The sequence below is a fragment of the Tinamus guttatus genome, unplaced genomic scaffold, assembly GCF_059628265.1.
Source record: "Tinamus guttatus ecotype Peru unplaced genomic scaffold, ASM5962826v1 Tinamus_guttatus_pri_ptg000055l, whole genome shotgun sequence".
NCBI lineage: Eukaryota > Metazoa > Chordata > Aves > Tinamiformes > Tinamidae > Tinamus > Tinamus guttatus.
Genome location: NW_028288589.1, coordinates 87732 through 113580, shown reverse-complemented (window position 1 = coordinate 113580; position 25849 = coordinate 87732). Strand labels below are relative to the sequence as shown.

Here is a 25849-nt window from a genome sequence, read left to right as displayed (position 1 = left end):
ATGGGTTTGAGATCAGAGGGCTTTTTTTTTTTGCAAATGAAAAAGAAAGGTTGAGCTCTGATATCTGATAAAATAAGTTTTTTTAGGGACCTCTTAGGAATCTGAAATTCTATCTAGGGAGGGAAAAATACCTATACAGACATGTGTCTTTACCTTTGTGTATAAAAATAATAATAAAAAAGTATATATGCACACTAATAAAAACTCTGCAAAAATTTGGACAATTCAGGTATATGGAATATCTAGAGAAAAGAATATTAATTATAAGATTATATAATAGAATGACTTTCTGCCTTTAAAGCAAAGATATGACATGGCTAGGATTATAACTTGGAAAATCTTACTCATCGGTCTTGAAGTTTTAGACAGCCTTTTCATATTATTTATACTGTGATGCAATTAAATAGTCTTGCTTCTCCTAATGGGAGTTGCAGGGCAGTTGTCAAACTTGTCGTGGAGAAATTTTTAAGAACTTTAGGCATGAGCCTGAGGGAAAATAATGACGTCCGTGAATGACTTTTTAGAGTATCCCTCTTGGAGATAGTCTCCTGAACTCTCTCTGTCAACTTTAGTGGCATTAAATTATTTTGTCTTATAACAGGTAACCTGTTACTTAGCTCTGGCTTGATATCATTATACTGTGAGAAATTTCCACTGCAGTAATGAAGTTGTATCTGTCACTAATTTGTAGGAGGTATCTGATTGTATTGCAGTAGATGGAGTAACATTTAGCATGTTTTTCTAGGCCATGCGAGAAGCTGAGCGTGCAAAGGAACTGAAGAGAATGCACAAAGCTGTTCAGAAGAATCTACCACGGCCCTCAGAAGTAAGTGGAAACCAAACTGAAAAAACAGAAATAAAGGTTGCATTGTAGGAAGAAATACAAACCAGGTGGATCATGAAAGAATGAATTTTCTCTCTTGAATATGCTCATTTCAGCATCATGGGAAACTTTCACAGTTAAATTGCCATTGGGTGTTTCATATGCCCAGCTGAAAGCAAAATTGGGGATATAGATTACTATGTCTGTGTCATACAGCATGCACCTGTTCTGCATAGTTAGGCTGATGGGTAAAACTCCTGCTCAAATGGAAGTACATGAATTTAGTGTGATATTTGGTGATGTATGATGTTTCTAAACATCTTTTATTTCTGGGCAGGTTAATGAAACTATACTAAGACCTTTAAATGTAGAACCACCTCTAACAGATCTGCAGAAAAGTGAAGAGCTCATAAAGAAAGAGATGATTACTATGCTTCATTTTGATCTTTTACACCACCCATTTGGAGAACAGCCTGTGGGTAAGAAGGGGAAAGGCCCAGGATTTGGAACCAACAATGCAGAACATATGGCTTACCTGGAGCAAAATCCTTATGAGAAGTTCACCAAAGAAGATCTCAAGAAGGTGAGGATTGCATGGCTTACCTGCTGCTAGTCTAGGGTCTCCTTGTGTCATAGTCCTATCATTTTTCAAAAAAGGTGGATTTAAGCCTGCCAAGAACTTAGTTGGGAGAACGTAAAGAGCTGTAAATGGGACTCTATGGATAATTAGGCAGGCACACTCCTTTCTTTGAGCTAATACTAATTTAGACACTCAACAGGATGATGGGTATGTCATGAGATGATGGATATGCCAGATTTGTTCAGAGTCATTGACTGTTAGATGCAATCGTAAATGTCTCTTGATCGCTTAGCGTTCTAAGTACCCTCCAACAGTTGCCAGATTCTACCTTGTACCTCTGAAGTGATGTTAAATGACTGAGATTTTAATTAGGTGTGATCACCAGCCTCCCACAGCTGTAAGGTTTGTAGCATTGCAGATCAAGCATGAGAAAGGTATAAGCAAATCAAGCAGCTTAGCTGTGGTTTTCAAGACTGATATAACAGAGCTGGGCTAATGCACAGCATGGTGGAGCTGTGGCAACTTATCTTAAGGCATTCCCAGTTAAAATATGCTGAATAGCTGGATCAGGCTGTCACTAGAAGAGCCCAGTAGGCCGCCTGGGTAGCTTGTCCTGTTTTACATTGTAATCATAGAATCATAGAATGCTTAAGGTTGGAAGGGACCTCTAAAGATCATCTAGTCCACCCCTCCTGCACACGCAGGGTCACCTAGAGCACGTGGCACAGGACTGCGTCCAAGCGGGTTTTGAAGATCTCCAGAGAAGGAGACTCCACAACCTCTCTGGGCAGCCTGTTCCAGTGCTCTGGCACCCTCACTGTTAAGAATTTTTTCCTTAAGTTCCTGTGGAACTTTTGGTGCTTCAGTTTGTGGCCATTACCTCTAGTTCTGTCGGTGGCCACCACTGAAAAGAGGCCAGCACCATCCTCCTCACTGCCTCCCTTGAGGTACTTATAGACACTGATCAGGTCCCCTCTCAGCCTTCTCTTCTCCAGGCTGAATAGGCTCAGCTCCCTCAGCCTCTCCTCATAGGGCAGATGTTCCAGGCCCCTGATCATCCTTGTAGCCCTGCGCTGGACTCTCTCCAGCAGCTCCACATCCCTCTGGTACTGTGGGGCCCAGAACTGGACACAGTACTCCAGACGTGGACCAAATCAAACAGCAAATCCCAAATCAAACAGCAGGCCTGTACCATGGGTTCTAGTTCAGGATGTTCATTTATTTTAATAACTACAGATGTTCCATTTTGCCCCCAAGTGACAGTTCACACGTGTAGTACGGTGTCAGCTCTTTTGAAGAGTTTTGCCTGTGAAGTTTTGCCAGTAACTTTATGGGAATAAAAATGAATGAAAAGGACAAATCAACAAAACATGCGCCACCAAGTCATCTCAGTTTTATGCAGACTCTGGTTATCTGAGACTTAAGTTTTGACCAATAGTCATGAAATCTCAGCACCCAAATGACATGCCCTTTAAAGTGACTCTAAGGATATGCAAACATATTTTAAATCTGTCTGCCTGGGCTTATCTGATTGATGCATCATGAGCCTAAAAAGAGAAGATGGAACAGTATGTACTTCCAGTTTGTTGTTAAATGAAAAATTATACTTTGAAGATTTGCTAGCAGGAGAAATGAAAGATGGAAAATTCAGTTAGATCATGACTTTCACTGCCCTGCCAAAGTGAGATTGTTCCCTAAAGAACGCTCTCCGAGTGCTTTCCCTGGTTTGTTTTGAAGCACAACAAGAATTGAGTTTTCTATCACTTCCCTTAGAGACTATTACACAGTCCAGTAGTTTTTGTCTGGAAACTTTCTTCTGAGTCCCTGGAAATTTTCTTTCTCAAGTGATAGAAGGAACTTCTTTGCATCTTTGCTTCTGCTTGCTGTCTGGCCTTCAGAGTCCTATCAAAATCTCTAAAATCAAATGAGTTTATAATGAACCAAGAAGCTTTCTCTTAAGTTTTTTGCTAGGGTTGTGTTGTTTTGTTTTGTGTCTTTCTTCACGTCTTTATTGACTTCTTAGAATTCATTCCTTCTAAATGCCTTTCATAAAATACTCTTTTCTGGATGTGTAGTCCTCTTTTGGGGAGGATTAGCAGTGCTGTTAATTGCAGTGCTCTCAGCTAATAAAAGTGTTGCTATCATCAACTAGATACACTAGATAATTCCTCACAGGTATAAACAGAAGCTAAATGAAAGTGAACCTTTGAGCATCTGATGCTTAAATTGCTTACTTGCCAATGTCTTGTTATGAAAAATAAGTGGCTACGATGAGATATTTGGTATGGAAATTTGTGGCACAGATGTAAATCTGTTGAAAGTGAGGAGATGTACTTGCAGTCAGTGAAGTCCAGATCCACAGAATGGTTAGGACTTAAGCTGCAAAAGAAACTTAGAGGTGTCTGCCACTGGTCCACAGTTTTGTGGACCAGACTTCTTGCCAAAAAAATTAAGAGTTGTGAGAATAGCATGAATCTTTCCAGTTCACCTCAATTTACTGCATAGAGTGCACTGGAAACAGCAGCATGCTCAAATCTGAAAACAGAAATGTAGAACAAACAGAAGGATTTTATCTACAGTCAGAGGGATTGAAGCTTATACATCTCATCCGTTAATATTTAGTGTTGACTTTCCAGATTGTGTGGAAAAGTGCAAGCGAAAGGAAATGAAATGTGATTTTTGTTTCATAGAACAGCTGCTTCTGCACGTGCAGTTCTGCCTTCTTTCAAGCCCCCAGCTTTTATCTCTGTTCTTCAGCAACAAGATGAGGTATCTAGCTGTGCCACTGCTTTCATTAGCTACAGCAGAGTGGTGTCAGGTTTGGCCAAATTATATAAAATGAGGGGTAGTTGCTCTGTGAGTAGCCTTCTAGCCTGGGTTTCATTTATAATCCACAGCATCTGTGTTAGATTTCATAGTTAGCTTAACCTGATGGTGAGCTTTTAGTATGAAAAGAGAAACTACCCCTGTGAATTGAACACTGAAGGACTGAAAACAACAAGAGGAATTTCCTTGTATCCTTTGTATTGTAAATGCAATTTATTTCTCATCATTTCCAACAGGCACAGGATCTACTGGCACAAGAGATGGAAGTGGTAAAGCAAGGAATGGGGCATGGAGAGCTCTCAAGTGAAGCTTATAACCAGGTGTGGGAAGAATGTTACAGCCAGGTGCTGTATCTGCCTGGACAGAGCCGCTACACAAGAGCTAACCTGGCCAGCAAAAAAGACAGAATAGAGTCACTTGAAAAGAGGCTTGAGGTTAGTGTCACTTTTTTTCTCTGCTTTTTTTTTTTTCTTCTCTCCTAGTTTGGGTGTTTTTTTGTTGTTTGTTCTTTTGAATAAGAGTTACAGGTTATTGTAAATTATTTAGATCTCCTGGTGGGATTCCTTTTGAAAAGGCTGTTAAGAAGTTCTCCAAGGGGGCTTTGTAGATGCTCTTAGAACATATTCTCTCCTTCCTTCTTTCTTAAAGTATTCCTAGAGTATCCTCTTACGTAGGAGAGATGTAAGACTCCTTACCTTTTTCTCAACTGGAAAGTCAGGCGCTATTTTGTTTTAATTTCTTGTAGATTCTTTGTTGTTTTGTTGATCCCTGGATCATGTTGATCTCTCTAGTCCTGCACTTTGTCTCTGATAGTGGCCAGCATGAGCTATGTCAGAGAAAGATGCTTTTTTTTAAAAAAAAAAAAAAAAAAAAAAAAAAACACTCCTGCTCAAAACCTCTTCTCAAGTTCTCTTCTGAATTGCTTTTGCCTTAGGCTTAATTTCTGATTTATGAGAATTCATGCCATATACCTTCCAAATACTTTGCCATTGACAATTACATAAATAAAAATTCAGACTCTTTTGGTTTCTTGCCAGTCTGGCATCGTATGCCAAAGCCAGTGATCCCCTTAAAAAAGGGGACAGTGAATGTTGTGATTCCATTCCACTTTATCAGAGAATATTAAGCTTCCTAACATATGTATTTTTGCTTGCTTAACAATTTCTTTTCTTTAATATAAAATGCCAGAATTTAGATAGCAACCTGTCACTGATGTGGCTGAAGCTTGAGTACTAGAGGAGGATGCTGGGTACCAGGAGACCAGCAAATGAAACTAGACCCTTCTCTGTTCTCAGGAAGCCAAAATCTGCCCTTCTTGCCTTACTGTTCTTCTGCTGAGTGACTCCAGACTGCTTCACATGCTTAATCTTAGATCTGTTTATTGTCTGCCCAATTCCTCTCTCTTTTATGTTGCTTGTAGGTAGAATACAGTATACCTGCACAGTTACCTGGGTGGGACTAAGCTGTAAGGAAGGCACATGCATGCAGTCAGGTTAATGTCCTGATCTGTATGGAAAAAAATACAGTTTATGTAGGTTTCTCTTACCTCTCAGGTTATTTACCTGATCCAGTTTATGATGTGGCTTTGAAGACTCCCGAGCTAACACAGTGGGATACTGAGATTGCGTGACTCTTGTTTTGGGAGTTTTATCTGTTTCTGGAGCAGTGCTAGCTCACATCACTGTGGCTAGAGGTATTCTCTTTTGTTTTTATTTTTGATTTCTTTTAGTGAGGAGCAAACTTGCAGTTTTCTGATATGAATAGTTGCAGGGGGAGAGGGAAAAATGGGGAAATGGAGAGATTAACTGAGGTATATTGCATTAAGTAGAAAAAATCCATTCAGTCCTTTGGACACTGATTTTCCCTGGCCCAGTCGCATCTTTGTATTACTTCAGCCAGATACTCCCCACAAAACGCAAAACTACACAGCTCTCATGAGGCAGAGCTTTAAGCAATTTATTCCTGTAGAAATATGTTGGTTTAGAAGAAGCGAAGGTGTATTCTGTAAAGTTCTGTCAGTCAAGAGCGCCCTCCCCATCTCCCACCCGGCAGTTACTGACCATTTGAGCCAGGAGCACTTCACGTCCACGGAGCTTCATTTCTGGGTTAAACTGCTGCTGAGCATCAGTAGGAAAGCCCTTGTCCTGCTGCTGCTCGCCCGGCAGAGAGCACCCTTGCCCTGCCTATCGCTCCCGTCGCTAACGCCTGCCCTCGAGTCGCTGCTCTGCTCTGTCTTCCTAAGAGCAATATCTGAGCGTGGCAGCAGAGGCTGCGCCGGCATCACGCCAGCGATCCGAGGGCTGTGCCTAATTTGGGTACAAATGCTTTTGAAATTTAAATACCTTACGCCTAAAACGACATTAGAAGTACGTTATTAAAGTTGCAAAGTCAAGCAGTCAAAAGTTAGGGAATGCACAAGGAGCTTTACTCCAGCAGCCTTAATTTGCCTACGCATTGCGAGACAGTCTGTAATTACATGATTACAGCCTAGTTTTTCCACATGCTCATTTACTGCACAGGGTGAATGATGCTTGCCTAATGAATTTTTCTTTATTGTTCAAGTGTGTGGCCCTGTGTCTTTATGCTGTATATTATTAAGTCTGAATTGGTTACTTCTGTGTGGGCTTTCTTGTGCTGTTGATCTCTGTTCATCTCTTCCCCATGTTTCAGTGAGGGGTTTGGTGGTAGTATGCTCTTGAAGCATCCTGAAGCAAAGAAAGTAAGTTCAGATCAACCATTCATCAAACTGCTGCTGCTTTCATTCACTCTGTGAACGTGCATTGCACTGTAATCACAAGGTGGTCACGCACAAGCTAAAGCTCAAATCAGAGGGCCAATCTCTGAAGAATCTTGACCTCATGTATTTACCCAACATTGCACAGAACTCTGTGGACGAGCTAGTTAACAAAATCCAGCTATGCAGGTGTTCAGTTCCTATGACTGTGGGGCTTAGTGTCTCACTTATGTAGCTGCAAGTCTTCAGATCAGCTGGGAACTTTGAGCAGTGCTGGAAAGGGTGTCATTACTCGATGCACAGGTAAGAGGGAGACACCAAGCTTGGATATGCCCTCAAATTACCATATACCCCAAATCAGGGCCAGCAGACCTTGCTGTGTCCCAGAGCTGCAGGTACAGTGAAAATACTGCAGCACTTTCCACTAACACTTTTTGAGTGTAGGTACCATCTTTGTAGAGGTGTGTTTGAGCTGCAGATCTCTCCCAAATGTGTGCAAACTGCAATTCAGGGTGTGGTTCTGTAGCCTGACCTATTTAGAAGGCTCTTCTCAAAAGCAAGGGGGCATATAGTTTTCAAGGTACAGGTCACCTTGGATTTTTTTTTTCTTTTTAATAATAAAAAGCATAGGAACTTAAAGAAGAAATGAATATGCAGTGAAAATGAAAAGCTCAGCAATTATTCTTTTCTACCCCCATTCTCAAAAATGGCAAAACCACCTTCATTTTAATGTTTTTTCAAGGAAACATGTCTGAAAGCAATATCAGTTGAAATAGATATTTTAATGGGAAGTATCAGGCAATCTTAATGAAAAGCAGGAATATTAGCTCTGCTTTCAATACCCCAGATTATTTGCCTGTACTCCTACTTCCTTTGAGAGAGGGGCAGAAACTGTAAAACACACTGCCAGCAGCAGAAACTGCTGTTGCTCAGCTTTTGAGGCTGCCCCTTCCCCTTCAGACTGCACCAAGAAATGTAGCAAAAAAAAAAAAGAGCATTTAGTGGTATTAGCTAGAAACAGCTGCACGTGGGCTAGTTGCCCTGTAATACTTCCATATGGACCTGCTAACACGCTGCAGATCTGGTGCAAAAGCAGCATTATTTCTCATGCTGTCTTCACCACTCAGAGATTGCTGGGGGGGATTGATGGGATGCACAAATGGTGGAGTTGCCCTAATTGGGCTCTCCTCACTGCCGGAGGGGCGTAGCGGTGGTGGTCTCGTATCCGCTGATTTGTCTTGCCGGAATTGCGATACCGCAAGCGGATCCGGGCTGTTACCCACGCGCTCCGGGAGGCAAAGGGAGGACCTGTGGAGAGCTGCTGTTTGGCGAGATACCCTGGACAGGTATCTCGCCAGTTGTGTCATCATAATCGGCACTAATGTGCAATTCAGTGATAGTTTTAATGTTGAGATACACTGTTAATGCATTAGTAATAATTTGCATTCTTATTGTGAGCATTTTAGACTCTCTGAATATGGTGCTTATTTTGCTGAAGAGTCTTACAAGGTTTTACATGTTAGCACTCGGCAGTTTCAAGCCTATGGACGTTAATCCTCATGGCCTCACTGTATGTCTTTGGTATAACTTAGATTTGCTTGACTCCAGGTGGGATATTTCCAGACACTTCTAGAGGTTTAGCATATTTGCTCAAGACTAGACTAGCCTGCAGGGCTGATCTTCTCAGGAATGGGAGTTTCCTGAGGTGAACTCTACCACATTTGGTACTTGCTTCTCTTCTAAGTAGCCTATTTTTAAAGTAAAATCTTCCTACCTAAACTTCCTAGTTTAACACGGGTCCTCTAAGGTAAAAGATAGTATAGGCATCTATTTAACAAGCTAGTTGCTTTGCTTCATAATTCAGAACATAAAAACTTCCTGCCAGCATTACTTGGTCTTTGAAGAGAGTTCGTAACGTTGGCTTCCAGCATGCAAGTACTTTTCTACCAGTGTGGTAGTTATGTCATCATTTCAGTTGATTGCTAAATTATAAACATTATTGAAAGTCTACAGGAGAGGAAACTCTAGTTACATCACATATGCAAAGCGTACTGAATTATCCATCCCACAGTAAGATTTACAATATCTTCTTGTAACCACAACGTTCTGAAGCTGCATTGAGTTACACTCTTCTCTTGGTTGCTCCTTTGTACACAGTCCTAATGAACAAGATGGGCATTTACCAGACTAAAGAGGCCACTTTTGCTTTTCATTGCAGCCCGAGCCCTCTGAATTAGCTTGCAGTGGAAACCAGTGTCCTAGCTGGATTTTTGAGGGTTGCAGGCTATGCTCCCCTACAAGATGTTTGAGTTACTAATTTACAGAGATTGTATTTGCATTTTCTCTAGCTTCCCTATTCCAAAGCTTGCAATTTCTTTTGCATTTTCAGGGGTTCTCTTACTAAGTTAACTACCAGTGAAAAATAAAAATGAAATTAAATAAGAATTTGGAAGATAAGCTTGTCATATAACTGAAATATGGTGGCAGAAGTGGAGCAGTAAATTTCTGTATCTACTATTCATCTGTGATATTGTGTTACCTTAGGGAAATCCCTTTTTTAACAAAGCCTGTGGAAATACAGTTGGCATTAGGGGATCACAGCAGGGGTGTCAGTGTTCTTGCATATTGACTGTTCAGATTTTAATAGAGAACTGAGTATTTATGCAAGACCACTGTTGTGCCTGTGTTTTGCTTAATATGCAATTGATCATCCCTTTTCAAGTCTATTTAGCAAAGTAGTTTTTGGAGGGAATGTATTTTCCTTGGAGAAAGTAAATGGATGGCAGATCCTTCAGGAATCATCTTTAACTGTGTGTGAAAACACTTCAACTGCTGCCAGAAAAGGACAGGGGACAGCTGGAGAGTTACCTCTGCCCTTGCCCTGGTGCTTGGAGCTCTGTAGTTATCTGGTTCAGTTCATTGAACTGGTAGAAAATTAATTATTTATAAATTAAAAAGCAGGTCCCTTTCCACAGAAGCTAGCTGTTTGGCTTAGCTGTAACACAAAGTCTGAGTTTTGTTCACAGACTTTTGCAGTATTTGCAGGACCCATAAGGAAGTTACTGCCCCTAACCTAGCTGCTGAGGACAGCAGTAAATAAAAGTTATTCTTTTGCCAAGTATCATTGATGTCTACAATAAGAAAAAATATCTTTTAAGCAAAGATAATTTGATTTAGTCTGAAATTTTGATTTGTCTTTCTAGTGCGACTGAGTAATCAGTGCCTAGTTCTGAGAAGTCCCAGGAGTTTAGATTTAATGCACCTTGTTTTAGCTTCCTAACTGAAGCAAATGGGATAGGACTGTAATTGCCCTAGGCTCATTTCATTGCTGGTAGAGAGACAAGGTACCTCCTGAGAGCAACTTGGCCCACTTAAGCATTGAATTTCCCTCTTGAGGCACCTGTTTTTCTCTTTTGATTACAGAGGCACCTAGAGTGCATCAGATAAGTGAAAGAGAACTAGATCTTAATGTCTCTCTGTCTCTAGAATGGGAGGGCACTGTAATTTTGTTCATGAAGCTCTAACGGAGCTATGATTGAAAATCATTATCTGAAAGTGCCAAATTTTAAGTGTGCTTGTAATATACCTGTAGGGCAGTGGTCTTTTCCAATCACAGCTTGTTGAGTGGAGCTGAAACTTTATATGTGGCATGTCTGGAATAAAAAAAAAATATTGTCCACTGTGCTTGTGACGAATTACTTTAAATTTGAGACTTTTATTTTAACCCCACAATTTACATTTGCAGTCAGAAGCCTTCCCCCATCTTTCTCCATCACCGCGAGCATGTCGTGGGGTTGGAAGTCGGCTTGGGAAGCAGGGAAGAGATCCAATTGTATTCAAATCTAAGTAGTCCTCTAGGACTTCAGCTATTACATCAATGACATTTCCCACGCTGCCTGTTGAACAGCTTTGGGAAACAGAACTGTTCTGCTGTTAAACTGTTATTTTCAGAGGGAAATGCAAATAGTTGATTTTTGACTTTGGGACTTTTGGAAAGAAGGAGATGAATGCTAATAATAAGAGGGTTTTTCATATTCCTACTTCTGCAGCCTTGCTGTGTGTCTGGAATTGGTCTTCAGATTAGGCTGGTGTGTTGTGCTAGCCTGTGTTCCTCCAAGATTTTAGTGTCTGTAGGATTAGATAAATCTTCTGCATAAAAACAAGCCTTTATTCAGCTGATAGGCCTCATGCTATGAGTGTAGTACAAGTTATTCCATATCCCCAGTCCAGGATGCGCCAACACATCTAAATGGATCAGAAAATGAACCCTGAAAAAAAAATATTTAAAAGAGCGGTTAAATTGGGTAGCAGTTACTGTATCTTGTAAAGTGGTGGAAATTCCTCATTCACCTCCAGTCTCTGAAACCGTTAGTTTTGTATGTGTTGCTGCAGTGAAATCAGGCTATACATTCAAACATGCAGTTAACAATGGGAACCAGTGTGTTTCAACATCACTGCTGAAAATTGGTTTTTGACAGAGAAATATATAAATTACTGTGATCTGTGGCTGGAAGCCACCTCACCTGCAGGCCTGTTAGCTCTCCAGAGGCTCTCCTAATGCAAAACAACCTCGTGATTTGTGAATGTTGTGCTAGAGTGAATTGCTGCCGATGACATAACTTGCTTCATTGATGCTTGCCTAATGATAGCTGCAGGAGCAGAGCAGTAGTGACTGCTGCAAGCTGTTAGCTCAGTTACATCAAGTGGCTTCTGCCATGTGTTAAGAGGGAAGCAGTCTATCTGCTAACTTGTTTATTGCATTGACTTCCACAAGATTTTTAGCCTCTTCTGTGGATAAGATCGCTCTGAGAACTCTGGATTTCCACTGGTTATGTTTGAAGGTAGTTCTGCTGCACTCACTGCCACTTAGACACAGCACTGATCCAGTTGCTTAATGCTAATCAAAGCTTTTAAATATTGTGATCCCCCCTTTTTTTTTTAACCTGGATAGATTCCAGAAAAACTTAGTGAAAATACCTTGTTTGTGGGGTTTTTGTCATTTTTGTTTTTTTCTTTGTTTGTTTTTGTTTTTTTCCTCTTTAATCTGTGCTTTACTTGTGGTAAGACCTAGAATAGATAATATTGGTTAGGTAATGCTGAAATCAGTTTGATAGATTTGAGCCCATGTGTGTTGCGGTCTTCGTTATCCCTGGATTGGTCTGAAATACTGGAAAACCTATTGGCTGTAGCCAGGTGTTGAGCAGGAAGCTGTGATCTTGGTGTGAATCATCTCATTCCAGCTATTCTGCTAGCCGGAGTCCAGACCAGGCAAGTTTACACATCCTGTTACCTCAGCTAAGTTAATCCAGGTCATGCCGTCAGAATTGAGTGTGGGAGGGCTGCTTGTGGGTCTGAGATGAGGAAGGAAGCTATAGTACCATTTTGAGTCTTCCTGTATAGATTCCAGCTTTATGCTGATACGTGGATCCTCCAAGATCATGAAACAAGTTGATTGACTTTTGACCGTGGCTCCGGTAGGAGCTCACAGCATTTCTGTTGTGTTTGTTTTTACCCGTATGGCATGTTCTGAAAGACCAAGTAGAAAACAAGAATGTCTACTGATGCAATGGAGAGAAAACAAAACACTGTCCATGAAGTGAGCAGGAGTGTCCTCAGTAGATGTAGTGATGCAAGAAACCATGAACTATCTCACATTCCCACTGGATGTTTAATCTTAAGGAAAGGCTCCATGATTCCCATAGTCAGTCTGTCCCAGTTCTTTGTTGTCCTCAGTTAGGTGCTACAAGTAACTTTGTGTCTGAAGTTTCCTTGCTAAATTTAAATCTCTCTCCTTCTTTGTGAGTGGACGTAAGAACAGACAAATTAATTCTTGCTCACAGTGATCTTTCAGATACTTAAAACTCGTTTTATCATCGCTCCTTTTTTCTGGATGAATCCCCCTTTTCCAAGTCATGTTTTGTAAACCTCTGATTACCTTTGTTGTTCTGTTTCAGATTCTTTTCATTTGATCTCTTGTGGAATATCAAAAACTAGGCACGATTCCCTAGTTCAGGCATTACTAGGCATGATGAAAAGCTTTTATATAAGAGACTTGGGATGAGATGAGGCTCTTACATTTGCCCTGAGATCATATATCATTTTACCCCTTGCTCGTACACGCTATTTCGTTCTGCTGTAGCCAGTACAAAAGTCAGTGGAACCAAAGTTGGCCAAGAAGCAATACAAAATAAATAACTAAGTCGAGAAATCTTTCAAATGTCTTTACAATTTCTGCTAGATTCATGGGGGAAATGGTTGTCAGATTTTACTGAAATGCATTTCTTAGCTTTAAGCAAATAATGTAGACTACTGTTTAAACACACCTCTTCATAACTGCTTGGAATTTTTAACTTGGTATCTGAGCTTTAAAATTTTACGAAGCTTGAACTAAAATTATATGCAGTTGTTGGCATTAATGCAGCAGTCAGCAATTTTTAATAAATAGGATTTGTTAAAAAAGTTGAGACCTCCTTTTGACCTTTCCGTAGTACGTCCTAAAACTCTGTAGATGGGAGGGAGGAGGAAAGGTGGTGAGTGTTCACATTTCTCTCTGCAAGCTGGGAAGGAAGAAAGGGCCGTTATTTCTGGTTTCAGATACTTGTAAGGCATTTATTATTTTCTTTTTGACAGCAGAGAGGCCTGTAGTAATTCAAATGGACGTGGAGCTCAGTAGAAAAGCAAACTCTGAATTACAGTATGCAAACTAAGGTTCTGTAGTAGTTAAAAATAAGAATATTCAGGAAAATACAGGCATACTAAGTCCAATTCTACAATCCATTGTTTGTAGAAGGATCTGGGCTGACAAGATCAGGTGTTGGTGTCTAAAGCCAAGCAAAGTGAATCCCAACTAGGGATGTGGAAGTGGGAGAACAACCAAGCACTGCCACTACTGGTGGCGCTTGATGCGTACTGACAGTTCAGGGCTTCCGACCTCAGTGCCTCCTTTCTGTAGGATGGAGATAGCATTTATAATGCTGTCCCGTGTCCTCAGGTACTCAGTGTTTAAAAAATAGTAGAAAATGAAGTTTTTGACAGATTTTCACTGAGAAAAGCAGAGTAGTAGACCTTTTCTGAATAGTCTTTTTTTCAGAACGTTCTGTCCTAGAACAATGTCGTTCTGCTTGGAGCTTCATTCTGCACCAAGCCTCCTCTGTGTAGTCTGTGGAACAAGATGGGACAACCTTTCCTTGTTACACTAGACCTCTGCTACAAAGAAAATCCTGTTTGCCTGTACATCCATTTATTCCACGGTCTGTAAATGTCAGTGGTTCTCAACACGCGTTTTTCATTCAAGGAATAGTAATTGGAAAATAGTTCATTTACCACACAGCTGTATTTGTTGTTGCAGTAATAGCATATTATTTACCAGTGAAGACATTTAAAGCTTTCATACTTTTCCGTCAGAGAGTATCCTCACAAATCCCTAATCTATTTATTTAATTTTCTCTAGATTTATATAAATATTGAAAAAGAGGCGCCTTTCTGTATGCTTAAAGCACCTTGGGCATAACTTAAAACTGCATTGCAAACAGTATCTGAAAAGTGTAGCAGTCCCCATCTGTCTCCTCAGGAGCAAACTAGACAGCTCAGAAGGTCAGATTTCTCTTTCCCTCCACTATTAACAGCTTTCTCCTTTTACCATTCACTTTGTTTCTCTCTCCCTCTGCGTCCTGAAACTGTTTTAAACAAGTGAATAAGTTGTCAAGGAGCAGAGCATTTTCCAAAAACATGTAACGATGTAATAGGGCGTATTAATTAAGTTGGACTGTTGGAAGGTTTATGAAATGCACTTTGCCATGGCTTGGTTCGTAAAACTGTAATGGACATGACAGATTGGAGTGGCTGAGGCTGCCTCACTGACCTTATCACTGCCCGGGACAGATCACAAAGTAGTTCTTTCCCTAGGGAGTTTAGTTTCATGGGTAAAAGTGGATGGTGTGTTAGGACTCAAAGCAATTAAAAGGTTTTTTTTTTGCCAATTAGCTATAGCTTTTGCCTTTGTAGGAATGTTAGCAAGCAAAACTTTGATTTTCAGTGAAGTAAGGCAATGACTGGTGATGTAGTCACTGTGGTTCTAAGTTAAACTTGTGTTTCAATTGTTGGGACTCTAAAGCTTTTTTTTGTTTTTTGGTTTTTTTTTTTGCATTCCTACTGATATACATTGTACTATGGTAAATAGCAAAATCTGATAAGCTTGATTCCTGTTTTGTTGAGTTCTGCATATTTCACACAATGCTTTTTGGAAGGAAAAGAAAGAAAAGTAGCCTAAAGCTGCCAGGAATCCATCTGTTCCTATGTGGAGATGCTGCAGCTCGCCATAACTTTGTTCAGTGACATGTCACAGAATCCCAGAATGGTTGAGGTTGGAAGGGACCTCTAGAGATCATCCAGTCCAACCCCCCTGCTCAAGCAGGGACACCTAGAGCACAGGGTGGCATCCACACGGGCCTGGTTGTTTGTTTGGGTTTTGATTCAATGTTAAGGATTACCTTGATGTTGTCAGGCTTTAAAACTATGGACAGCCATTTCACCCTTTGACTGCTCATTTAATTTTGCCCCACTAAATAAATTACAAAAATATGTAAAGGTTTTGGTACCTTTCACACACAGGAATGTTATATCAAACATCAATAAAATGCTCCTGTGACTACATTTGCTTTTTATTTTGTTGTTTCTCCCAAGTGGCAGGATTTTGTAGTTTACTTACCAATTTCAAATTCCAGCTCTGGATTATGGCTTTGGAGGCTTGACCTGAACTCCCTTGGGGAACCAAAACAAGTAAATTCAGAACGTTAAATCCAGAGTGGGATGGGGTAGCACTTACCAGAGTGATGCAGGAGAGAGAGCTTGACTTCTAAGAAGCTAGTTGCTTTGTGGTTTTGATACCACATTTTCATCTCAGTACTTTGTCACATCTGCTATGTGCCATATGAGATTGTAAATTGTGGCTTTTTGCTTTTGGTGTTTTCCACTGACCCTAGGCAGTTAATTCATCTTTCTAACTCAATATCTGTCTGCTATTCTTGGATAATCTTACATTCTTGCTTTGAGATCCATAAGGGAAAAGCTGTGTGAAAGTAATGATGCTCTTGAGCCCTCTGAAGATGTTCATTTTCTTACTACGTAAAAGAGAATGTTGGAATGTTATAGCAGCAATGTAGTAACTCTGAATAGGTAAGACTGTATGTAGGCAAAATTATTTTATTTTAGAACAAAGCTGGCTTCGCTCACTTGCAGTCTCAGTACCCACAATCACCAGGGCATGTGTCCAGCACTGAAGTACTAAGCCACTTAGCTCAGTAGCTGCAACAATTCCTAGTCAGGAAAACCTGTCCATATACCATGTAGTCACCCCTTTGCTATGACTAGTAGCTGTTGCTCATAATGCAAAGAGCTTGATCAAGAAATCTTTCTTAGGTTGTTGTCAACTGTACAGTGTATGATTTGTCAATAGAAACCAGGGAACTATATCTTCCATTAACTCTATACAGTTCTGCAAAAAAAAATATCTTTACAATTTTTTCATTGTTGTCTTTTGGATTCTGGATAAATTAAATAATTCCTGTTTTTTTGTTTTTGTCCTGACAGATCAATAGAGGTCACATGACAACTGAAGCAAAAAGAGCTGCCAAGATGGAAAAGAAGCTGAAGATTTTGCTTGGTGGTTATCAGTCTCGGGCAATGGGCCTCATCAAACAGTTGAATGATCTGTGGGACCAAATTGAACAGGCTCATCTGGAGCTACGTACATTTGAGGAACTAAAGAAACATGAGGATGCTGCTATCCCACGGAGACTGGAGGTGAGATTCCTAAATGTAACCCGACTGGTCAAATACGTGTCTTTTATGGAGAAGGAAAAAAGAAAAGTGTTTTTACAGCAATTGGGCTCTGAAGTTCACAACCAGAGGTTTTTATCAAGGTTTTTAATGATACTTTAAAATTATACTTCTGGCAAATACACAACTCTTCTGCCTTTCACTTCAATGTCAAGGATGCTGTGACATATTACTAGCTGGGACTAATTTACTAGTGGTTTCTTTTCCTTTCTTTTTTTTTTTTTTTCCAGAAAAGAGGATTCCATATAGTCTCAAGTCTTCTCAATGACTTGCTATAACTTTTTGTTATAACTTAACACTAAACCATAGATTATTGACTATTATCCCATATGAGCTAAACATCATCAGCTGTACTATAAAGGGAATTTTAAGTATATAGGTGTATTTTCCTCTCTGTTTCCCGCAATCTCATGGGTATACAGATGGATTAACCAGGCTGTGATTCTGTGATTAATCACTATGCAATAAAGTGGCAGCTGACTATAGATGAATGTGAAATGATGCAGGTGGAGGAAAAGACATCTGAGCTTTACCTGTATTGACTTTTACCACTCAGGAATACCCTTGTGGTCTTTTTTTTTTAAAAAAAAAAAAAAAAGTCTGTGAAAACATCATCTCAGTAACAGTTCACAAAAAGTGAATTTAGAAGCAATTAGGAGAGAAATGGCATAGTAATAATCATTTTTTGCTGTAACTACATCCAGCTCTGACTCCTGTATGTGGTTAGATTCCCCTTCCTTTCTATCCAAATCTTAAAAGGATGTTGTAAAAACTGTACAAACAAAAAGCTACATGTTTTGCAGAGCCGATCTCAGCTACAGAATGGCTTCCAAGGGAGAAAAAAAAAATTCAAATCTGGGACAGAATCTGGTTATTGCTGGAAAATTCCTAGTGGCATGAGGAAGGAGTACAGACAGATAAGTGTTTACTGTCTCTTACGATACAAGAGTGAAGGTCTTTCAAATGAGCTGGCAGTTTGAGAACAACCAGAATTATGCACAGTTTCAGATAGTGCCTAGTTGATCTGTGGAAGGCCTTGTCGCAGGACACTGGGCTAGTAAGGAAGTTGACCTGATAATAGGTTTGAAGAGAACTTGTGGAAGAAGAATCCATAGATACCTGTTAAATGCAAAGACACTGCTTGTGGGAAAGTTTGTAATTTGAAACCTCTCCTTTTGAAGCATTTGATATCAGCTGCTGTCAAAAACAGGGTGCTGAAGTAAGATGACCATGATTCTTAACACCCTTTGTCAACTGCTATTCTTTAAAACTGGTCTAATCACTCTCTTATTTCAGCCTAACCTTTGCTATTGATCTGCAGAGTAGAACTGACTGGTTGTTTAATTATATTTCCCTTTCAGTGTCTGAAGGAAGATGTGCAGCGACAACAGGAGAGAGAAAAGGAGCTCCAGCAGAGATTTGCTGACTTCATGTTGGACAAAGAGACTTTCCAAGCAAAATATTAAAGCACAAGATTCTTTTCTTTATTGATGTATCATTTTTTAAATGTACAGATACTTCAGCAACTCTTGCCATCTATCACAGAAATCAAGTGTAGTCTGTTGTTTGCATCTTGTCAAGTTTTGTTCCTTTAATGGACTCTTCCAAATGCTGTAGGTATGAATGACTTTGTCCAGTATTAAAAAATCGGATTGAAATCTCCAAAATGTTATTAAAAGAACAAAAATCATTCTGGGATGATTTTAACCATTTGCTAGGATTATCACATTATTCCTAGTGTTTTGTCATTCTTAGGACCTGTAAGATACATGCCTGCAGAGTAATGTCTTTTGAATAAACCTGGAATGTTAAAAATAAGATTTTTTTTTTTAACCTGAACTAGAATTCCGTCTTCCCCTACAAATCTCTTTCATGTTTCCAGTAAATCAGCTTTCTTTCCTGCACCTGCCTCATTTTATTTTCAAATATTATCATTTGTAATAAGTAGTAACAGGGCAGATCCATATAGAGCCATGTTGCTGATTCTTCTTCTGTGCCATTGACTCAACGTTCTCTTTGATATCAAAGGATGTTCACACGGTAATACCGTCAGTAAGGATATCTTCACCAACCTGAAACAGGTTAGATTTAAGTTTTTACAAAGTATGCAGGATAGTGTAACTTCCCCTAAATTGGAACTGAAAGCACCTTTGAAATTTCTTCAGGAGTATGAGCTTGTGTTTGCTCATACTGTTCTGTAGCCACATCTCAGAACAGTGTTCCATTTTCTGTTTTGATTGATCTTCTGAAAGACAAGAATGGAGTTATCAAAAGGCCTTCTCCATGTCACTTTTCCTAACTCACTGAGATGTGTTTCTTGGATGAGATCTGAAAATGTTTCTTTGTTGAGTAGATTTAGCAAGAACAGAGTTAAATGTTAAAATTTTAGCAGCTCTTCCCAGCACTTTTTAATGCATGCATTTTCCTGAGTCAGGCGTCCGGTTTAGAGAAGTGCTTTCATATTTTTATTTTAGTAGAGGTGTTAATCACTTCTCCAGGGATCCTTATTCTTAGCCATTATGCTTTGGGTGTTCTGAGCAGTTGTTTTGCGGAAATGCATCGAAGAAAAGAGGCAAAACAATGTATGCATTGTTAACAGCACAGAATTTAGCAATTAAATGCATCAGGTTGGTTTTGACATCACGTAATTTGCGTTTACATGTATTTGAATTTAAGTATGGGCTTTGCTGTTGTCAGTGCTACTGCATTACAGAATGCCACTTCTTGTAGGCCTTGGCAAGATTGTTAGGGGGACAGTGTGAGAGTTGTGGGTGTGCAGCTGTTGAAATACCAGCTCCTGTGTTAATCCTCACTGGAAATCGGGGAGGTTTCCTAAGGATAGCCCATGTGGTTCCTGCTGATCAGTGATGGTAGCACATTACACAGCCAGCGTGAGAATATCTCCCCCTGTATTCACCAGAGGTCATTCTTCTGGAGTGTTAACACAATTGTAGACTATGTACTTTTAAAAATGTGTTAAATATTTAACTGAAACAGAGCCCATCTGGGAAGAAAAAAAAAAGTATTAAGCATCAATCCTTTAGCATTTGGGGTATTTTGGCATGGATTTTAGCATGGACTCAAAAGAAAAATCATATAAATCCATATCATGACCATTCTTGTGGTTGTGTGGTAGCTAGAGATATTATTGGTAAACCTACAAGGCTTTTCTGTTACCACAACTAGGATTATTTCCTTGTTAAGGCGACAGCAGAGCTTCTTTGGTGTTCCCTACATTTCTTGTCAGCTTCAGAGCTAGACAGGTATTCAAACATTCTGCCTTTGCAAGTATTTTTAATGGCAAATATAGAAGGACTGATGAGTCATGAAAAAGACTTTTTTTTTTTTCTCCTTGAAACACAAACCTGCTACAATTAATGTTCTCAGAGACTATTATATTTGAAAGGTTTTTGCAGGAAACTTGCACAGTGTTTTCTCCAGCTTGATTTCTTTAGACCGTGTTTAATCACATTTGCTGTTTTCCCTGCCTCTAGTCAGCTTTTCTTCTGAAGTTTCTGCATGTCTCAACAATGAAATATTGAAAGGAAGTTGCTTGTCTTGTTTAATATCCAAATATACCTTGGGTTGTCTTTTTATGGCATGTCCAGAGCTGCCAAAGAATCTGTAAAGATTCTGTAAAGCAGCTGTAATCTTAGGTCTACTGAAATCACCTGTAAAATCTCACTTTAGACATTCTCTGAGCAGGTCTGTTGGATCCAAAGGGGTTTGAATGGAGCTAAGGTCTCTTCACCTTTGCAGAAGAGCTCGGCTAGGACTGCCCTCAATCAAGGAATTCATGTATGGTAGGTTGAATTTAGGTGCTGAGGCAGTTTATTCACCCAAATGTTGGTGCTTGCAGTCGGAGGCCTTTTGCAGATCCTTTTCTTGGGCTTGGCCCGGATTGCGTGCCAAACAGTGCTTCCCAAGCTCTCTCTAAAGCTCTTTGAAATTGAATACAGATGTTTGGTGGACACAAAAATGACCACCACACCTCGGCACCAGTTTTCCGCTTTAAACTTTTGAAACCAGCTGCTAATTTGGCCTTTGTTTCCAAGAACAATAGCAAGTATAACCATGAACAGCGTGAGCTAGTTAACGGCTTAGTGCCATGGGGAAAGCAAAACCTGACCGAGTGACGGAGACAAGGTGGGAGTGAGTTGTGTGTGTTAACAATTATTTTGAGAATTATTTAATGCTCTTCTTAAGAAATTCCTTAGTTTCCATTCAGCATGCCAAGATATATCTGCAAGTCTTTAAAGAATTTCAGCTGACGATTTTCTTCTCTTCCTGGAATCAGGCTTGGCATTTACATATTGGATCAATCGTATAGCTGGAGCCTGCTTCAAAGTCCATGGGAGTCGATAAGACTGTCATTTACTTCCGTGGGTTTGGAATCAGGTACCTGGGGAAGTTAGTGGGACAGCAATGAATTACAACATGTGGGTGTCTGATCAGTACTATGAAGATAACAAAAATCAAGCATGTGCTAGAGGAAAAGCACAGATTTTTTCTAAGGCACAGGAGGTTCCCTATGACAAATCCAAAAGGGTTGGAGCCAGCTCTTTATAACATGGCAGATCTCCAGCCAAACAAGCAATGTTTTAACGTTGTCATTAGTGACCAGCAAAGGCCAGCTCACCCCATCGGTCCTCGGTTGCCCTCAGCGGGCACTCGTGCTGACAGGAGGAGCATCCTGTCTTTGCCCAGTGCTTCTTTTTCCCCTTAGCAGCCTTGTTTGCTGATGCAAGCATTGGGGCAGGCACAACTGGACTAAAATAGCTTTGCAGGAAAGGCCCAGCTGTGTTAATCCAGCTCGATTGCCCAATCCACGGTACCGCCGTGTGCGGGGCCAGCTGCAGAGGCAGGAAGGACTTTGTGTCTGTTGAAAGTGACCGTGAAGCGCAGTGCTCCGAGGCACTACCTGGCACGGGGCTGCTGTGGGTGCCCCGTTAGGCACCCTGCTACTGAACCTGAACCCCTGGCTGTAAATCCCGGAGATTCGTTGCCTATTGAAAGCATGACCTGAACATATATATACTTATATATATACACACACATATATACATATATTTTAATAAAAGACATCAAAAAACCCAGTTTGAACTCTTTTGGCTGCAAAACAGGATCTTAAACTAGTATGTAAACTTTGGCATGCCTTCGATATCCCAGGACAGCGATATTGCTGGAGAAGATGACATTATTGTGGTCTGGACTTAATCTGCCTCACATTCATCTCAGGAATCCAGCTCGCAGTTATCTTACATGCTGTTGGTTCAAAGCAACACCTGTCTTCCAAGAAGGATTTCAAAGCAAAGTATCAAATAGCATTTCCCCCATTTTCTCTCGTTTAGTGCAATGCATGTTGAAAAATAGCCAGATACTCATCCCTAAGCAAACTGTCCCTGTAACTGCTTCCAGACTTGCACATTTTTGTTGGAGACTGCGACTTGTACTTTTGCTTACTAACAAGAGACAGCTTGGTTTTTGCTTGTGTTGAAGACTTACACTCACATGAACTCCTATGGGAGTGAGCTCAGGACAAGACTTGACGCATGTACTTAACGTGCATATAGATCTGTAGGCACCAATTCATCTCTGCAGGTCCACTGCTGTGTGTGAAATTGTCCCTTTAAAGGGGGAGCATGATCTCAAAGCGCTGTGCTGAATTTAGCAATTGAGTGGCCTTTGCAACTTCAAAGCGAAGGGGAGTAGCAGTCCATAAAAAGGAGTCTCATTTTCCAGCTGTGTGCAGGCTTTGGCATCAGATGAGCCTCTCCTTTAGCCTCTGTCTAGCTTTGGCTCATTAGTTCCTTGGTATATTTAAATGAGGCAGTTTTAGCCAATTACTACCTGCTTAGCTGCAAGCCACACCATAGGTGGAAAGGTAAAAGAGTGCTTTAAAGCATCACTTATGCTGCTAGTATGATCACTGCTAGTGGGTTTGATTATATACTGATGGCTGGGGGAGGCACTTGGGGGGGGGCGTTTCTTTTTCTTTATAATTTATTAAGAGATGTCTTAATGCCAAGGTTAGAAAAATTTGCTTTTCAAGTTGGTAGTCAAAGGCTTTTCGTGTATCAGATTAGACAGGGTCTGCCTCATTAGATCACTTTCAGGTTTCCAAGTTACAACAGTGGTTCTGATGTATTTGCATTCCTTAAAGGTTTCTCAGAGGAAATGCAAGAACCTCTTTTAAGATCATTTATGTACATTGAAAACATTTATGAATTGTGACGCGAGGAAACACAGACTATTTTCTTATTTATTCACTTCATATATCAGATCTTTTGCCAAGTATATGCTGCAGGTAAATGCTTCATAGGACAAGGCAAAAGTGTGTGTTGGATTATCGCCGTGTTCTCCTTCCACTTCTCCCATTCCTTCCCTTCCCCCCAAAATATGGGGTCTATTTCGTATAATTACCACGCCAATAGCATCTTAAACCATGTTATGCACCTTAGGTGAGAGCTTGGCCCCAGTGAAATCAATGGGAGATTTGGCTTCAACTTCAATGAAACTAAGATTTCCTCTCCTCTCCTCTCCTGCCTGTGTTTGATGAGCCTTTCTGTCATGAGAAGAAAAAGATCCTCCTTTGAAAAATAGTCATAGATTCTTTAACAAGGCTGAAGGAGCCAGCCAGGATTACATTTTTAGCTGTATGGTCAGCAAAATCTATTCCAGAACTAATTTGGATTAAAGGAAATGTGTCCACTGGTTGAGCCTCAGCCACAAAGGCACCCTTAGAAATGTTTAACTCTATGATTTTTTAACTAATTATTGCACTCATCTTGATAATACCTGGCCCTTGGCGTAAAGCATTGATTTTTTTAAAAACCCTCTGTCTTACTCATCTGTTAAACACTCATGATTTATCTTAGGACTTGGGCAAGTCAAGTCCATCCCTGCATCTGGATCTTGAAGAAAAGACTGAGTTCATTGGATATATCTTCATGGTGGAAGAGATGATTACAAGTAGAAACTAAATTATTGCATAAATCTCTCCCTCCCACTCAATTTTCTCCTCATTCAAACTTAATCAACATTGAGAACAGAAAAACAGTGATATGTCTCCTTGGTTTAAACTATTACCGAAGATTTTCAAGGGTCTATGGAGAGACAGGCTCTTTCATTAGGCCATATAGGTGAAAAGGCCAAATATTATTGAAGTTCTGTACTCTGAGCCTAAATTCTCATCTTCCCTTTCCAACTATGTCAGCTGGTTTGTCCCTCCAAATCACACTTCCTTTATCTCCTTAGCTCATGCTGGCTACAATGTTGACCTTTCCCGTGCCTTTTCCCTGGTGTTTTAGCTGAAAAGAGACAATGCCGACCTCTTTAAGTTTACAGGGAAGCTAGACAAATGCTAGAAGCAATAAATTCGCTGGCAGAAGAGGGGAAGATACCTTTAATATTAAGATCTCCCAGCTCCGAGACATTGATTGATGCCAGTGTGCTTCAGAAACCTTGGAAGGCCAAAGCACAAGGTATGTGCACATAATAAATGGTTCATGTGTTCTCCCATCATTGTGATTATTGCAGGGGAGGCACAGGCAGGGTGCAACTGAGGCAGAGTCTCTAGAAATTCAGATGAGAAAACACAGTAACAGCTAATAAATGTATGGAGCAGTTGACATCGACCAGGGAAATGACACCACCTTGTGCATCTTCCCTATGCCTGTTCCCTAGGTCCCATCTTGAAGGGCTGGTAGCCATGTAATGTCATTGCTTAAGAGAGACAACCCTGGGCTGTAAGAAGGAGTTCCTGGCTCCTGTGCTAGCTGATGTTTAATCACACAAAATAGCTATTAGTTCCTGTTGGAAATAGGGCACTGAACTGAAGGGACCAATCATCTATCCCACGATCTTCTATGTTCTTCTGAGGAGCTCCTGGAGCATGATCAAGCCTCCTGTGTTGTAAAACAGCCAGGAGCTAGATGGGCTTTCCCCACGGATAGTGCAAGCCAGACTGTGGTTCTTGCCCCAGTTCAGGCTCCGAAGAGTTCTGGATTCACCTTTCTCATTGCCCAACAGTCAAAGCGGTTCATAGGTGTAGTTTTCTTGATGACAAAATGCCTTTCTTTTGGAGGTGACAAACCTTCAGCACTGGGATTTGAAGGATCTGAGCTGCGGTGGCCAGGATGCCTTTTGCTTTTCCCAGTTACTCAGGTGGGCCATCTGGACCCACTGCTTTGTCTGGGAAGTACCCTAATTCCAGTGACTGCAGATGTTTTTGAATCATCTGGCCTGTTATTTAGTCTCTACATCATCAGGTGAGAATATCTATCCATCCTCTGACTCACAAAAGGATCATGGAGAAAGCTAAGAGGGCTCCAGAATTGCACATCAACAGTGTTACGTGGATATCACATGGGCTTTTATTATGCTTAAAATTTATTACTCCTAAAAATGTCAATGCTACTAGTATTCAGGAAAAAAAAAAGTGTTTTAAGCCTAGCATCAAAGTAAAATATCCCAGCTAATTCTAAATCTCATTAAATTGGTGGTGAACTTAATCATGAGAGTGAGGGCAGAGTAGTGAATCTGATTTCCTAGCTGGTCCCATACGGTATTGTTAGCAGCAAAACAACCCCTCCAGCACTGTATTTTGCTTCCTTCCCTTTGTTGCAAATGCTTTTTGGTTAACAAGGATCTGCTTTAATTTTACAGTTACCCAGTGACCGCAGGATGCAGATTGTGCGTCGCCAGAGAACGCGCAAGCGTCTGCCTGCCTTCCCTTTTTCCAACAGTGAATGGCACTAATGAGTGATCACAGGAGCACAGCCAAACCGATGTGGCCGTGCAAGGGGTGGTTGTGACAGTAATTGAAGAAAACGCCAAATCAGCCAGAAGCACAGGATTCGCAGTGAAAACTTGTGCCAGACAGATACATATCTCTGCAACTCCAAGTAAAGGGTACACACGAATGAATGACAGAGGTTTGGCCATGACAGGCTGGGAGACACCTATCTACTTACCTAAGGTGTTGTAAGGGACAGATTTTCCAGAGGACTTCCTTGTCCTGGGATATAGAGGTATGGAGGGTCCCCTC

The 25849-nt window shown here is 40.5% G+C and overlaps 1 protein-coding gene across 1 annotated transcript in view; it reads left to right on the top strand.

The window, feature by feature from the left end:
• CDC5L (cell division cycle 5 like) overlaps positions 1–18618 on the top strand; it is a 31695-nt gene extending 13077 nt beyond the window's left edge. The window contains exons 12-16 of the mRNA XM_088540087.1: positions 746–826; positions 1161–1406; positions 4466–4663; positions 16552–16764; positions 18162–18618. Coding sequence (XP_088396213.1) covers positions 746–826; positions 1161–1406; positions 4466–4663; positions 16552–16764; positions 18162–18266 — 843 coding nt within the window. The 3' untranslated portion in view covers positions 18267–18618. The remainder of the gene's footprint in view (positions 1–745; positions 827–1160; positions 1407–4465; positions 4664–16551; positions 16765–18161) is intronic.
• Positions 18619–25849: the final 7231 nt, after the last annotated feature.